Source organism: Eschrichtius robustus, chromosome 8 (assembly GCF_028021215.1).
Source record: "Eschrichtius robustus isolate mEscRob2 chromosome 8, mEscRob2.pri, whole genome shotgun sequence".
NCBI classification, from domain to species: Eukaryota; Metazoa; Chordata; class Mammalia; order Artiodactyla; family Eschrichtiidae; genus Eschrichtius; species Eschrichtius robustus.
Window position 1 is genome coordinate 106,236,178 of NC_090831.1, and position 15,565 is coordinate 106,251,742.

At 55.8% G+C, this 15,565-nt stretch overlaps 1 protein-coding gene across 1 annotated transcript in view; it reads left to right on the plus strand.

Annotated features, from left to right (window-relative positions):
- Nucleotides 1-15,565, plus strand: part of SND1 (staphylococcal nuclease and tudor domain containing 1) — a 432,660-nt gene that overhangs the window by 406,898 nt on the left and 10,197 nt on the right. The window contains exon 17 of the mRNA XM_068549395.1: nt 11,223-11,411. Coding sequence (XP_068405496.1) covers nt 11,223-11,411 — 189 coding nt within the window. The remainder of the gene's footprint in view (nt 1-11,222; nt 11,412-15,565) is intronic.

The following is a 15,565-nucleotide window of genomic DNA, read 5'->3' on the forward strand; positions in this document are numbered from 1 at the left end:
GCCCAATTCTGACGACTCTGAAGAGTCTGAGCCGGGAGTTGGCTTCCCAGTCCACACCCCAGATGCCTCCATTCCAGCCGCAGTTGCCTTTCCTCGGTGGGGTCTGTGTTCTTCTGGAAGGGCCTGAGACCTTGAGGCTTTCTCAGCCCTGTGCTCAGATGTTCCCTCAGGTGACCGTGGCCTGACCGGCACACCCACCGCCTGGCTTGGAGGATTTAGCACTGACGGTGGTCAGGGCCCTGTCCTGTCCTCGTGGCTCTTCCTCTAGCTTTCGCTCCTCACGCCTGCCTTGCTGAGGGGTGGTGGCCAGGAGTGGTGGGGGGTGTAGTAGACCAAGGGAGGCCCACGCAGCTGCTGCCTGCGCGCCTGCCTGGATAAAGAGAAGAACCCAGGCTCGCTGCAGTTATATTCGGTACAGGCAAAGCCAAGTGCGAAGCAGCCCCTTCTGCTCGTGACGTCTGGGTGCCTCTGAGTCATCACTGCTGGCTGCACTGACCGAAGCCAGTTTCTGCCCCTCTGGCTCCTATGAGCAGACCTGCTGTGACGCGGCAGCTGTGGGACAGCCTTGTCACCTTAGAGGGGTTCTCGAAACAGGCCTTTTGCAGTCAGGTGGGTGCCACTGGACTTCCCCAAAGACAGTTTTCTGTCCCAGGAACTTTCCTTCTGCCAGTGGTCTGGAGAAGCTAGGACCTTTTACCTTTCATCCTCCATCTGTTGTGTGCCTACCATGTGCCTTAATAAGGTGTACCATTAATAAATGCCCATCATATAATACTATAGTTAATATTGGTATGAACAAAGTGCTGTGAGGAAAAGCATTAAGTATATAAAGGAGTGGTTCAAGTGTGCAGAATCTTAATGGTGGGTAGAGTAGGAGTTCACGGGTGTAGTAATAGGAAGAAGCATTCTCGCCAAAGGGAGTATAGCCTTGTACGGAGGCCTGGGGCGATGCATCTGTGTGGAGCTGGAGGTGGATTGGCGTGACTAAAGCAAAATAATGAGAGCCAAAATGGTAGAAGATGAGACCAGTAAGAACCCAGTTTTATCAGGAGCTTATCCTCTACTGTGCTAAGGAATTTGAACTTTAGTAGAGAACAAGAAAAGGATTTCAGCGAAGGAAAAATTGATCCAATTTGGGTTTTTTTTTTTTTGCAAAGTAACAACATTTATTGAGAAGTTACTATGTGCCAGACTCTTCTTAAGTGTTTAATTTGGGTCAGTTCATTTATTCTTTAATAAAACCCTTTGAGGGCTTCCCTGGTGGCGCAGTGGTTGGGAATCCGCCTGCCAATGCAGGGGACACAGGTTCTATCCCTGGTCCGGGAAGATCCCACATGCCGCGGAGCATCTAAGCCTGTGCACCACAACTACTCAGCCTGCGCTCTAGAGCCCGCGAGCCACAACTACTGAGCCCTCGTGCCTAGAGCCCGTGCTCCACAACAAGAGAAGCCACCGCAATGAGAAGCCCACGCACGGCAACAAAGAGTAGCCCCCGCTCGCAGCAACTAGAGAAAGCCCGCGCGCAGCAACGAAGACCCAACGCAGCCAAAAAAAACAAAAAAACAAAACAAAAAACCCTTTGAGGTAGGTGCCATTATTATGCCCATGTGACAAATAGGAAAAAACTCAGACCCAGAGAGGTTAAATAACCCACTCAGGACCACACAGCTGGTAAGTAGTAGAGCAAGATGTGAACCCAGATGGTCTGGCTACAGAGCCCACATCTAACCACTGCACTGCACAGCCTGTGATAAGCCACACACTGCAGCATCATCCAGGGGCCGTTAGGGAGTGGCGAGGCTGGTGGCAGGGATGCCAGTGAGGGGACTGTCACCCAAAGCCAGGACCTGAACTCGGGGAGTGGCAATAAGGATAAAGAAGAGGGGGAGAATTCAAGAGACGTTTATGAAGTAGGACCACTGTGACCTGGAGATTGACTGTGAATATAAAAGGAGTCGAGGACGATTTCTAAGCTGCTCGTGCTACCGAGTGAGATAAGAAATGCAGGTGAAAGTGCAGCTTTTATAGTGAAGATAGTAGATTCAGGATTGGACTCGTTGCTATTTATCTGGTGGAGGTGAATCCTGCAGAGAGGTTCGGGCTGGAAATAGGAGTGGTGGTGTCATGTAACTCTGAGCCATGCAGGACGGAAATTGTCTACAGCTTCAGGTGGCCCCCTGGGGAATATCCATGTTCAAGGGGCGTGTTGGTGGGAAAGAATTCACAACTGAAACCAAGAAATCACGGAGAAGACGCCAAGATTGGGAATCACAGAGGCCTTAAAAAAGAGTTTCGAAATAGAAGGGGGAGTGCTTAGCCTTGTCAGATACCTAAAAAGAAATTAATAAAATGGCAATTAAGAGGTCTTGAGTGACCCTTGAAGTGGTAGTCACATTGGAATGTCGACAGTGATGACCAGCCGTGTTGGATGGGGAACCTGTGGGAAAGGATGTCAGTGGTGGTGCCCTGGACAGGGGTAGGGGCAGAACGAGGGCCCCCAGTTCAGCCACATTCCCTGCATGAACCTCAGGGAAGAGAGAGTTAAATTTCCCTCCAGCTTCCAGCCCCGGGTTTTCCTGGGAAGATGAACAGTCTGCTTTCCTTATTGTCTGCACCAAAGGAGCAGATTGCGTCAGTTTGTAAACTGTGTTACCGCTTGCAAAGGCCTGGAGTCAGCAGGTTTGCATTTCCCAGCAGACTCAGACGATGCTGATCGCCTCGGCTCCTGCCTCTCCACCTCAGGCAGGACCAGGAGCTGCCCCCCGACCCCCCACCTCTGTCATCCCACCCCTCATCCCTGAGGTATTCAAGGAGAGAGAGCAGGAAGCCCTGAGCTTCTAGCTGAGCCATCGCGCCCGGTGCTCTGGCCGTCCCTCAATTTCCAGGAGCCTCTTGGCCTCTCTTGCCAACCCGGGCCTGATTTCTAGGCATTCCTAGGGCTTTGACTTAGACGAGTGCACAAATGTCAGAAAAGAGGTTTTCTGGGAACAACTGGCGCTGTGGGCTGGGCTTGAAAGCATCTTTTGATCTGGAGGTGATGAGGGATTAGGAGCAGCGGCGCTGGTGAGGACTGGGGCCCTGCTACTGCAGGAGCACAGGGAAGCTCGGTACCGCTTCTGCCCCTCACCTGCCCACTCCCCACCGGCGGGTGACCGTAGTGAGACCCAGGAGGCATTTCATAGGCACTGCCTCTGCGGCTTCCGGAGCGTTACATTATTAATTGCATTGTGTTAATGCTCATCGTCTCTGAAAGACCACCGTGTGTCTGCGCGTGGCCGAGAGTGGAGGGGACGAGTTGGCTGTGTTAAGCTGCTACTACATGAAGGTGAGGTGTCTCTTCGAGGTCACGGCTCCGGCTGTGGCAGCACATTACAGCCTTCATGCAGCATCAGTGATGGTGGAAAGCCCAGCTCTCCGGCGGCGTGGCTACCTCTGCGTGGCAGGAAAAGGAGGCTCCGTTGCACTCTGGTCGCTCTGGATCTCTACTCACATCCTTGCAGAAAGCTCTGGATGGGACGTGCGGGTTGGGAAGAGCCGGAGTGCCTTTCTTCCTCTCTGCAGGCTCTCCCACAGGGCTTGCCGGTGCGCCTGTGGGCCTCCCCCCTTGCCCTTCTCTTCCACATAACCCCTTGTCTGTCTTCTCTCTCATCGACTCTCAGTCATACTGGTGCGCCACCAGGGCCACCACCCCAAACCCCAACTCATACCTTAGGACGTTGTGAGCAGAGAGAACCTTAAAAACCGGGTTCAACTCTCGCTAACGTGGAGAAACTGAGCCCGGAGGAGGGTGTGACACCCCAGCCCAGAAGAGCTGGTCCCTGGATCGCTGTTTTAGTCCAAGGTTTTTGCTATGCTTCTCAATGCCTTCTCCCCATCCAAGCCTCATTCCTATCTTGTTCCCAGTTCCAGGCTTGTCACTGATGGCTTTGGGGTTATTTAAAGCAGGGCTAGCACCAGACAGCATATGGAAAGGACGGAGGCTTCTTCTGCCTGTCATTGGGGCCGATGATGTCACCTCCCCAGAGGTATCCGCGCTCCTGCTCCACCTTCTGGAGGAACCTGCAGCCAGCACCTCTCCCCTCCCCCCTCTGTCACCCCTTGTGCAGGAAGTCTTCCTTTCCAGATGCCCCGGGGCAGGCGTGTCCTGAGCTGCCGCTCTTGCCCAGCTGGCACCACCTGTCCTACCCGAGGCAGCCGCCTCCCTTGGGGGAGGGAGCATCCCCTCAGCTGTTTTCCAGGCAGTCCACAGCCTCCCAGCCTCTGGGGCCCAGGCTCAGTAATTTCCTGTGTTGCCTCAGGCACTGCACAAGAGAGAGCCCAAGACGCGCTCTCTCGGGGGAGATTGTACCTCTTTTCCATCCTCCCAACGCGTAAAAAGGGGAAGGTGGGTTATATGGGAGGGGAGACTCCCCACCCTCCCGCATTGCCAAAAACCCCCTCTGTGCTGTGCCTCCTTTGGCTGCCCTGAGTCACCACGTGGAGCATGCCGCCCCCTGCTGTATGTCCTACCTGGTCCAACATTTTAAAATTCCTTTGCCCTAAGTGCCCCTGGCTGCCTCATTTAGGCTGCCTTTCCGTGGAGGCGGCCTCCAGCTCACTTCCCCCTGACCCTACCGTGAAGAAGGCTACAGGAGGGGACCTGCGTGTTTCCAGCTTTGCCCCAGACTTAGAGCCCTGGGCATCCAGCTTGGCTCCTGGAGCAGGAGAGGGACAGCTGAACGAACCCCGCAAGGTGGTTGAAATTTCCTCTGTGGTCTTACAGCTGAGCTATCTGATCTTCTTCCCCACCGCGCACAGTACTCTTTCAGAAGGCTGATTGGCTGGGGGGGCCAGGAGACGTTAGCGTCCTCGTCTCTGTAAGAACATCAGCCCCTGTCTGCCTTTCGTTTCTCCTGCTTCCTGCACACCCCCTCAGCTGGCTGGCCCGGCATTGCACCCCGGCAGACTGCGCCTCACTGCCTGGAGTGGGAGAATGACTCCGCCCCCATCGCCTGTTTGATCGAAGTAGTTGCTGTGTTAAGAAGCTGGACAGAATCCAGAAGGGGACCAGTGGCGGGCGGGGGGCGGGGAGGGGGGGAGAGCAGGACGCTCCAGCCGCTGAGAAGAGGGCTGTGGCCTTCCCTCCCCGGGTGGCTTCCAGCCGTGGAGGGCGGGAACTGCTCAGGGTCTCCTCTTTCCTCCTCCCCTGCTGCCCTTCCCTGCGCACCCGCAGCTGCAAAGGGTGAGACCACAGCCTGTTCGGGTGGGCACCGAGGTGTGTGTGCTGCCTGGGACGGGAGTGCTTCCTCAGTAATTAGGAGACGTGCAAATTAACAGCCTGTGCCGTTTGTATTAATTTGGTAAATAAGCCAGAACAATTTCATTAGTGGCACCTTAATGTGCTTGGGAGCAGGAGGACGTGTCCCACTGTGAGGCAATGGGGCCTGCTGGCTGCCCCGGCCCACAGACAGGCAGCCCGGGTCCAGTGGGTCTAGCTGCTCTCCCTCTGGGCATGGCTGGCTGGGCCACACCCCCGATCGGCCCTGTGGTGGAGAAAGATCCCTCCCCCCTCCACTGATTAGAAAGGCATCTGTTTGTTCAGCTGGGTTTGGGGACGGTCACTCATTAGGTTTTCCCATCAGCCCGCACTTCCCTCACCTCCCACTCTGGGTGTAAGAACCAAGGGAATTGAGTTCAGCCACACAGGGCTGCCGCTGGTTGTAACTAGCCTGGCCGCTGCCAGCTGGCCCTTAGTTGAAGGAAGAGGAAGCAGTTTTACATCACCAAAACTTCACGGCTAGATTTAGGATTTGAACCCAGGTCTGTCTGACTGCAAGATTCATGCTCTTTCTACCACCTCATGGCCCAGTGAGTACACCCAGCTCTGGAGCAGATTCAGAGAACAGGCTTCGCTTGCCTTGGAGCTGACAGTCTAGGTGGAGAATAAAGACATTTTGAAATGAAATAACTGCCCTTCCCCAGAAGTAAATCATTGATGATGACGAAGAAGCAGCATTTGTGTGTCAAGCACTCTTCTAAGTGTTTAGCATACTTACATTAGTTCATTTATCGTCAAAACAGACCCTTTGAGGTAGGTACTATTGCAGTTCCAAGGTAATTGATTCACCAGAGCTCATGCAGGTGGTGGGTGGATTTGTTTGGCCTCCAGAGTTTGTGCTCTTAACCTCTGTGCTGTACATTGGCCCCTACGTGTCAAAGGGAGAGTAAGCCCATAGATGTTCAGGCCAGGTGTTCAGTTCACTGCAGGCTAAGGTTTAGGGAAGCCTTCACAGGAGGGTGGTGTGGAAGCTGGAAGAGCTCACCTCACGGGACCTAGTTCAGAGCCATAAAATCCCCACCCACTCTGCCAGTATCGAGAGCACAGGACAAGAGATGTTGGCAGGTGACCAGTCCAGCAGGGGTGCACAGTGAGGCAGCACCTCGGTGTCCTTCAACGCCTGAGGGTCAGGTCTGACCTTTAGACATCTAGGCTCTTGCTCAGTCTTAACCAGAGTTATCACCAAGCCGCCGCCTCCACGTGGCACCACCCCTTCTCAAAGTCTCTCCGGAGGCAGTCTCCTCCCCCCAGCTCCGTGTGTTGCTAGGTCTCAGCATTCGGCTTCTGTATGAGCTTTGAGGAGGGGGAGTGAGGAGAAGAGCCATCATCTGTCCCTTGCTGACATTGCTTGTGTCCACGTGTACACATACTCCGTGGTCCCCTCAAGGCCATTATCAGCCCACCTGTGTGCACACCAAATGCCCACGTGCTTATGAAGTGTTCTGGCAGCCTGTAGTAGTCACCCAAGGCCTGACCTACCTGAGGTCACGTGCCGCTGTAGGAGGCCTCCCAAGGAAGACGGTGAGTCCAGATCTCTTCCTGAAACATTCCAAGATGCCAAAGAGACAGGTAGCCATGCTGTATAGCGCTTCGCACTCTACACCACACTCCATGAATAGTTATCTCATTAATGCTGCGGTAGCAGGAAGAAACCAGAAGAGGTTTCTTGTGTGTTTGACAAGAATGAGCCTCCCCTAACTCCTGTCTACAGTTTGAGGCAGCTTGTGGGCAATTGCTGTCTGTGTATCTGTATATAGTCAATCCTCATTATATGTGAGCCCATATTTGCGAATTCACTTAATTACTAAAATTTATTTGTCACCTCAATCAGTACTCCTGGTGCTTTTTGGACCATTTGTAGATGCGCACAGAGTCTCCTGGTGAGCACGTTCCCAGCTAAGGCAGCACAGGCAGTGGCTCTGCCTTCTTGTTTCAGCTCTCATTCTGCAAACAAGTGCCCTCCTCATGGTCTATTTAGTGCCACGGTTTTCCAGTTTTTGCACTTTTTGTTGTAGTTAAAAATGGCCTCCAAGCATAGTGCTGAAGTGCTGTCTAGTGTTCCTGAGTACAAGAGGCTATGATGCGCCTTGAGGAGAAAATCCATGTGTTAGACAAGCTTTATTCAGGCATGAGTTACAGTGCTGTTGGCTGTGAGTTCAGTGTTAATGAATCATCAATATGTATTAAATGCAGTGTCTTTAAACAGAAACACTCATAGAAGGAGGTTTATGTTTTGATAAGTTGATCAAAATGTGACTAGAGTCTTGAAGGAACCTAAACTAACCCTGTGTTTCCCCTGGGGGCAGTGGTTCAGGATTCCCTAATTCCTTGTTCATGGTGGCTTTACAGAGATAAGTACCCCCAAATAACTGTATATAAGCCTATGCGTGTGTATATGTATATATATTTTTTAATTAGGAGAAAATATGAGAAATTTGAGTCTTAAGGCTGAGTCTTAAAGTTGAACACAGAAACAGAGCTTTTACAGATATGGACCCACATAATGTTATAGTCAGGTCACAGATTCCTGGCAGTCAGTATGAAAGAGAGACATGATGAAGGATGAACGCGTATACCCACCTGGGAGCGCCCTGTGGTTCCCATGCAACTTGCCCAGAGCTAAAGAGTCAAGACTTTGATCTTCACACTGAACCCCTGTGCCCGTCCAGGCTGGGGCGTGGCCAGAAGGATAGACATAGCACGGGGTGAGGGCAGAGAGGCCGCGGAAGCCGAGAGTCCCGGTAGCAGCAGGAACACTGGCCCAGCCCTATCCCTCCACTGAGCCCCGCCCACCTTCCCCTGAGCCCCGTTGTTTGATTGAGAAATTACTGTGGTGGCAGCAGCTGTAATTAAAGGGGAAGCAGAGACCCACGGGCGGGCGACAGCTTTATCTCCCTCTACAACCCGGGATGGATTGGGCGGCAGCACAGTGCCCCGGGCCAGAGATTTCTTTCCTCTGCAGCCGGCTGGGCCCAGGGGCTTGTCAAGCCCAAGTTAACATATCGATTGCAGGCAGGGAGCGGCTGGGTAAGTGTAAAGCCAGGGCTCACCTGCCAAGAGAGCCTGGCTGCTCCCCAGCAGTTTTGGCCCCAGGTGTGGCTGCTCGTCGCCGGGGTCGCCCTCTAGTGGGAGCCCTGGGAGGCTGGCATCTGGTTTGTGGCCTCAGAGGGTGAGAAGTGAATTCGACACTGGCCTTGTAGAGTGGGGTCTGAGCGTGGGCACCTTATAGGAGAGAAGGGTTGTACCTGGCCAGTTGCCTCTGCAAATCATCTCTCTGAGGTTCTTGCCTCCATCCCAGGAATCTGGTGCCAAGAGAAGCCATCAAGCTTCGTGTCACACCGGCCCACCACAAGCCCTCGGGCTGGAGGGAGGCCTTGTGCTCGAGCAGGGCAGCCATCCTCAGTTTTAGGAAAAGGACACCTGGCAGTGAACACATGGAAGACAAGAGGTCGTGAATGGGGGTGCTGGCATGGGCCTGGGCTCAGTGTTGGTCCGGGAGCTGTTCCAGTTTGATTTGCTTTCAGCTAGTCGTGAGCAGGTGTCTCCTGAGCCCCCAGGTGCGAAGGAGCCCAGTGGTTTGGTGGTGGGAGCCCAGTGGTTTGGTGGTGGGAGCCTGCGTCAGCACCCTGTACTCTACCCCTTGTCTCATGAGCCCCCAAGCACAAGGCAGGCAGCGCTCTGCTCTTCCCAGAATTCTCCTGGGACCTGCTGCTGCTTGGCCTTAGCACGTCTGATAAAGCTCGGCAAATGAAGGAGATGGTCTTCTCAGGTATCATCTGCCCATCCCTGTTCTTGTCTGACCACTGCAGTCCCGACAGCCTCTTCCTCCATCCTTAGCCCTCACACTGTAGGGGCGCCCAGCGCTTCAGCGCCCCGGGCATTTAAAAGGTGGCCAAGGGCTCCTCAGGCAGTCTGTCACTCACCTCAAGTGAATTTAGGTGCCTTATTGGCTGGTCGGCTCTCGGGGCCCCTGTTTTTTATCGAGTACCATTTTGCCCACCTGACCTCTCCCACAAATGCAGGTCCTCCAGTAAATTAATTACCAGAATTCGAGAAAGGAGAAACACGTTTTGCCACCTGCAGATGCAGGACGCTGGTTCTCCCTGCTCCAGCCCTCAGCGGTGTGAGGCCCGCGTGGGGTAGACCCAGCCCAGCAGAGGCCAACGCTTCCGCCCTGGCTGTACCAGGGAAGTGCAGGGTGGTGGAGGGAGCCGGCCTCAACCCCGTGGAAAGCGAAGAAGGGGCGTCAGAGGTGTGCCTGGAGGAAGGAAGGACTGCTCCTGAGACAGAGGCTGTGGGGAAAGAGGAGGGGAGGGTCTTTTCTGCTCCCAAGTCAAGGAGGCGGTAGGGAAAGAAGGCAGCAGGGCAACCTGGCTTCTGCTCTCAGCTCTGACCCTTGCGAGCTCCACTTCCCTTGTCTGTGCCTCAGTTTCCTTGCCGACGAAATCAAGTTGGATTGGATGGGTATAACATCTTTGTTTTCTAGCTCTCATAAACTCTGCGTATTCCCTTCTGTGCCACACCCCCGCTTCAGGTGTCGTTGAACTTGCATTCCACCTGAAGGGGTAACGGGGGGCCTCAAGTAGGAAGAAGGGTGCTCAAGAATAGGAAGAAGTCAGGGTCCCACCTCCCTGGTCCCGCTCCTTGTCCCACCCCCACTGCCTTCCCTCCGAACGCCCCAAGCCGCCTCTGTCTGCTTACAGGGAGTCGTGTCCCAGGCATCGCTCCCTGCTGAGTCAGGACTCCGCCAGGTGGGCGGGCTGCTCTCCTCCCCCCTCGCCCCTCGAACCTAGCCCTCTGCCCTTGGCTGCTGCCACTGGCTCCAGCCCAGGCTTCAGAGAATTCCCAGGTATTTAGACATTGATTTTATTGCTTAATCGAGCTTGAAGCCGTTTAAATTAATACGAGTTTTTACGTTTGGCAGCAAAGGCTTTTACAGGCCCCTTTAGCAGGAGAAGAAGGAGGTTGGGAGAGGATCAAAGAAGGAATTCCTCCTGGGCCATCGCCTTCATGAGGCGGGAGCAGAGTCCATGCCGGGTCTGGGGCCCTGGGTCTTGGGGAGGTCCTCAGGGGAGGAGGCCCGGGAGCCCTTGGGCTCTGCAGGGATCCTGCAGGGTCTGGGGATCAGCCATAGCACTCGGCCCCGAGGCCTGGGCTGATGGTGGTGAGCACACCCTTCCAGTTACGCTTTTTTAGGGATAACTTCCTGCTGGAATCACCCCCGAGCTGCCCCTGTGTGGTAGTGTACTTCCTGCCCACATCTCTCTGCTCACCTGTCCCCTTCCCTCCTCTCCTCACCTGGCTTTCATCCCACCTCTTTCATTACCTTCATTAAGCATTACTTCATTCAGCTCTTCCGGGAAGAACACGAGTTCCCCTCTTCTCGGGGATTGCCTTGCTCCCCCAGGGCTTGTCTTCAGGGCAGAGCTGGGGTTCAGGGGGTGCTGAAGAAGAGTGGGATGTTCCCACAGCTATGGCCACCGCTTGTCTCACCCCTGACCTTTATCTATATGCTTGCGCACACGCGCGTGCACACACACACACGCGCACACTCACACACAGAGCTTACTTAAGCTAAGGAGAGTCAAGTTTACCCTAGTAGCTCTCTGCCAAGAGGAAGCGGAGGGGGTTTGAGAGGAGAGGGGAGTTTTGAAGTTGCTTTGTCAGTGACGTATCTGTCAACGATGGTTCTGGGGTGCGAGAGGCTGAAAAGTATAGACCAGCTCACAGCACTCAGGTGAAGGGTTCTAAGGGGCTCCCACAAGCTCCTACTCTGCCTGACTCATCCTTCCAGCGACTCCTGTCCCGTGGAGCGACGGTGGTGGCAGTGGCCCAGGGCCGCTCTCCTCCCCTGCCCACCCTGGGCCCCTGCTGCAGGCTGACGCCCCCTGTCTCTGCTCCCCAGGTGGAGGTGGAGGTGGAGGGCATGGACAAGGCTGGCAACTTCATCGGCTGGCTGCACATCGACGGCGCCAACCTATCCGTCCTGCTGGTGGAGCACGCGCTCTCCAAGGTCCACTTCACTGCCGAGCGCAGCTCCTACTACAAATCCCTGCTGTCTGCCGAGGAGGCCGCCAAGCAGAAGAAAGAGAAGGTAGGCTGTGGAATGGGCCTGGCGGGGGAGGAGGCGGCTGCCCTCTCTCCCCCTCCCCTCCACCCCCGTGCACCAGCACCGCTGTCTCCATACGACAGACAGAAGCGGTTCTGTTACCCCTCAACTGAGTGACCCCGGTTGGCGTTGGTCTCAGACCCCATGTCAGGAACCCCACGCTGAGATGGCCCCGGACCTGCTCTGAGCACTCCCTGTTGGGCCAGCTCTGGTGGCCCTGGAGCAGGAAGCTGCCTGGAAGGTGACCTTGGAGCCCCTGGGCCGCAGGAGACCGGGAAGCCTGCCCTCCGGTGCTCTCAGAGAGGCCGGTTGGCCTACAGCCCACGTCTGAATTTCCTTCACATTGCCCTGCAGGGAAGCCCATTTTGGAAGCTGCCCCAGGAGATGCATAAAGCTGTTAGGACAGCAGATTTACAGCCCATCCATCTCTGCAGACACTGCATTGAGGAGACAAGGGGGGTGGGTCGGAAAGCAGCTTTTGGAAACAAATGGACGATTAAAGAACCCAGTGGTTTGGGTGATGGGAGCCGGGCTCGGCACCCCCCGCCCCCAGCCTGTCGCCACTGACTTACAGTCCAGCACTGATAATGGGGATAAATCAGCTGGCCACCAATTTGTCAGGGCTTCTCTGAGTTTGAGGAGGATTTCATGGGACAGCCGTGCTGAGCCATAAATTTGTTCCAGGAATAAACGTTTCTTTCCCCATGGGGCAGCCATCTGGCTTACAACTCGCCTCTCAGAGCCAAGGCCCAGACACCTGCCAAAAGGCGTAGGGGGCTTTGGGGCCCGGAAGGCTCCTCGTCCTCCTTCTCACTCCGACTCTTCCCACCTGTCCTCTAAGAGAGGGTACATCACTTCCCCAGGGGCCAGGTCCAGGACACCTTCTTGGATCTCTGTGTATGTCTTATTCCCATCCCCTAGAGATTAGGGCAGGTGACCGATCCTACTGGAGGCTGAAGGACCCCAGGGAGAGGTGGCCCCCAAAGCCAAGACCGGTGAAAGGGACTGTCCATTGCCTTGGAGGAGTGAGCAGGCCACCATGGGGCCCCCAAGGAGACTCCCACCCTTCCTTGTCCCAGCTCTTCCTCCTCGAGTGACGGGGAGGCAGACAGCCTCGGCTTCTGCAACAGAGGAGCTTCCTCTCGGAGTTCCCGTTTGTGGCAGCTGAACTTAAGACTGCCACCTGCATGTCCTCTGCTCGCTGCAGGGAAATGGAGGAGGCGTGGTGCTGGGCCTCACGTGCAAAGGCTGAACGAGTTAGCAGCTGGGTGTCAGTGTGGCAAGCACCAGCCTCTAAGGCCCAGATTCTGAAAGCATCTTTGCCCCCTGGCCCTGCTCCCTGGCTACTCAGCACCTGAGCTGAGAAGCTATCTCTTCAGATCTGAGTGATCTTCTACCCTCTGAGAGTAGAGACCCCAGAGGGACCAAGGAGAGGACAGAGGAGGGAATCTGGCCAAAGATGGAGGGTGGTCCCTTGCTTAGGTGCTGAACTGGGCATCACTGTTTACTTCACAGTGGATTTGTCTGAAAGAACCCAAGTCGTCATTTCGCTGGTGCCACGTGATGGTGCTGAGGAGTAATTGCCAGTGATTAATTACTTACCCAGGCTGCGTGGTTTTATTCCAGTCCAATTAAAATGCGGCGCACCACCCTCAGGGTGGGGGCCTGCCTGCCTGCCTCCTGGGCCCCTCTCCTGCACTTCTCAGCCTCTTCGAGGATCCCGGGGGGACCTCACATGACTTGCCTCCTCCTGGTGGGGCCGGGACCCAGGAGTAGTGTGGGCAGAGCCTTGCAGTGGCCCTCGGAGTTAGCTGCACTCAGAGAAGTTGGTGGTCCGCTGGGGGACAGTAAACTGTATATCTGACGTGTCCCCAGGATCCCCAGCCTTGCCCCATTGGTGACCCCATGAGAGCTGCCTTAGCTGTCGAGAGACAGGTACATCTGGGGTTAAAAGATCATCGTGGTACCTATGAGCTGACTGAGGAAAGTAATACTAAGAGATTTTGTGAGACCAGGAGCAAGCAGAAGTCATAGGTGGGTGTGATTATGTCATGTACATTTCGGAGCAGGTCTGTCTGGGGAAACCCCGCAGTGCTGTATTCCCAGCTCTGAGAATTTAGCTGCCTCCCTGCCAGGCCTAATTCCTCCCTGTGCCTTGCAGACACCTCTCCTCATGAAGAGGCTAGTCAGGCCCTCCCCTTCCTCTGTAGGAGGCTGATGCAGGGCTCCCCCCTCCTCCTCCTTTAGGGATCCTGGGCAGGTCTGAGGACCAAAGAGGGAGCCGCAGATGGCAGCTGTCTGGACTGTTCCCCCATCGCCCCTCCCCGTTTTTGCCCCAGCAGGGCCCTTGACAGGGCTGGATTGGCCATTGATTGGCTTTTACTGAGCTTGACTTCCCCGATGCGGGCTTGAAGGCCTCCACCACCCTGGCCCCATGCCAGCCCCACCTCCGGAGCCTCCTGAGCAGCGATATTAAATAGGATTTAGAAAGGAGAGGCTCCAGCCAGTGGAGCCTTGGTCCACACTGCCCATCGCTTGCCAGGAGGCGCACCCGGGGCTCCCCAGGGAGGAGGGAGGGCCAGGAGCAGGGTGAGGACAGGAGGGGAGACAGCCTCTACTCCTGACCTGGCCCCGGAACGCAAAAGCGATCTGAGCAGGACAGGAAATGGCGTGACAGAGCAGCGTGTAGCAGAGGAGGGAGGGGCTTCCCTTGCCCACTGCCCACTTGTTTCTGTAGCCAGGGCCATGGAGGGGTCACAGAGAGTGTCTTGCCGATGCGTCTGTCCCCTCCCTGCCCAGGTTCTGCAGGGGGCAACAGAAGCCAGTGTGGGCTAAAGCAGGCCCTTGTTCTAAGGGTGGGGACCTGGGCGGCCAAGCCCATCCAGTTGACGGACTGCTTCCCACCAGGAAGCCACACTGACCAGCTTGGGAAGGGACCCCGCACGGCTCCACGACTGAAGGGCCAAGCCCGTCCTCTCTTACAAGTGGAGCTCCTCCATCTGAGGAGGAGCTCTCCCTCTTCTGCCCTTTAGCAACCTCGTGCTTCCCGTGTCTTCTCACCTCAGGAGGCAGCGGTATACACCCCTCTGCTCCCCTCCTGCTGCCCCGGGAGCTGTGGGACCTCGACAGGACTGGCCCGTTGCCGCCTCCTTGTAGGAGAGGGGCCTGAGGGCCAAGCCGAGGCTTTGTTTGCATCATCCGTGACCACCTCCGGCCCGCTGCCCCCCCTGCACCTGCCGGGGAAGACGCTCCACCTCCCCTCGGAGGAGGAGGAAACCTGATGCTGTCGGAGGAGGAAACCTGATGCTGTCGCCTGAGGCACCTTTACTTGAGGAGTCGTTAGCAGTTTCTGTTCTCACCCTGTCAGTCTGTTCCCAATTCATCCACATGGAAGACGAGCCTCCCTCCGGACAGCGGAGGGAAGCCGGGTGGCGTTAGGATGGGGGCCCACTCAGGAGGCAGTACGGGGGCCCTGTCTCTCCAACCCGCTGTGTGCTGGGAAAGGAGGGAGCAGGATGGGAGAGGGGAGGGCCGCTGACTTGGTCTGGAGCAGGTAGGGGCACCGAGTGCAGACAGATTGGAGGGTGGTGTTGGTGGGAAAAGGGGGCAGAGGACAGACTGCTGGGTCAGGAGGGCCACTGCTGGGGAGGGGGCAGAAGTTTGGGCCCAGGTGATGTCTCTCCCATCCCTCTCCGCCACCCTCTGGCAGCCTCCCCCGGGCTCAGAAAGTCCCTGTTGCTCATTCCAGTTCTCGGGGCCCTTGCCTCTCCTTCTATTGGAAGGACACACACTCGTGCCACATTAAAGGCAGGAGCATGGCCTCTGCATGTGTGGCCCAAAGTGGTTCAGTAATTCCAGCCTTCCTGCCCTTCAGCTGCTTCCTGATGCCCCCCCAGGAGTCCGTGTGTCAGCTGCGTGATCATGTGGTCATACTCTACCACCTCTTGCAAGGGAAGAAAAGGAGACTCAGAGAAGGCATGTGACTTGACAAAAGTCACACAGCAAAGTAAAGGGCAAAATGAAAAGACCAGAGTCCACATCTCCCCACCTACAGCTTTCCCCGTTGCTCAGTGCTGCCTTCTGTGCCCAGAGGCCCAGTCACTGCCAAAAAGTCCCCTTGAAGAGCTCTAGGGCCAGGC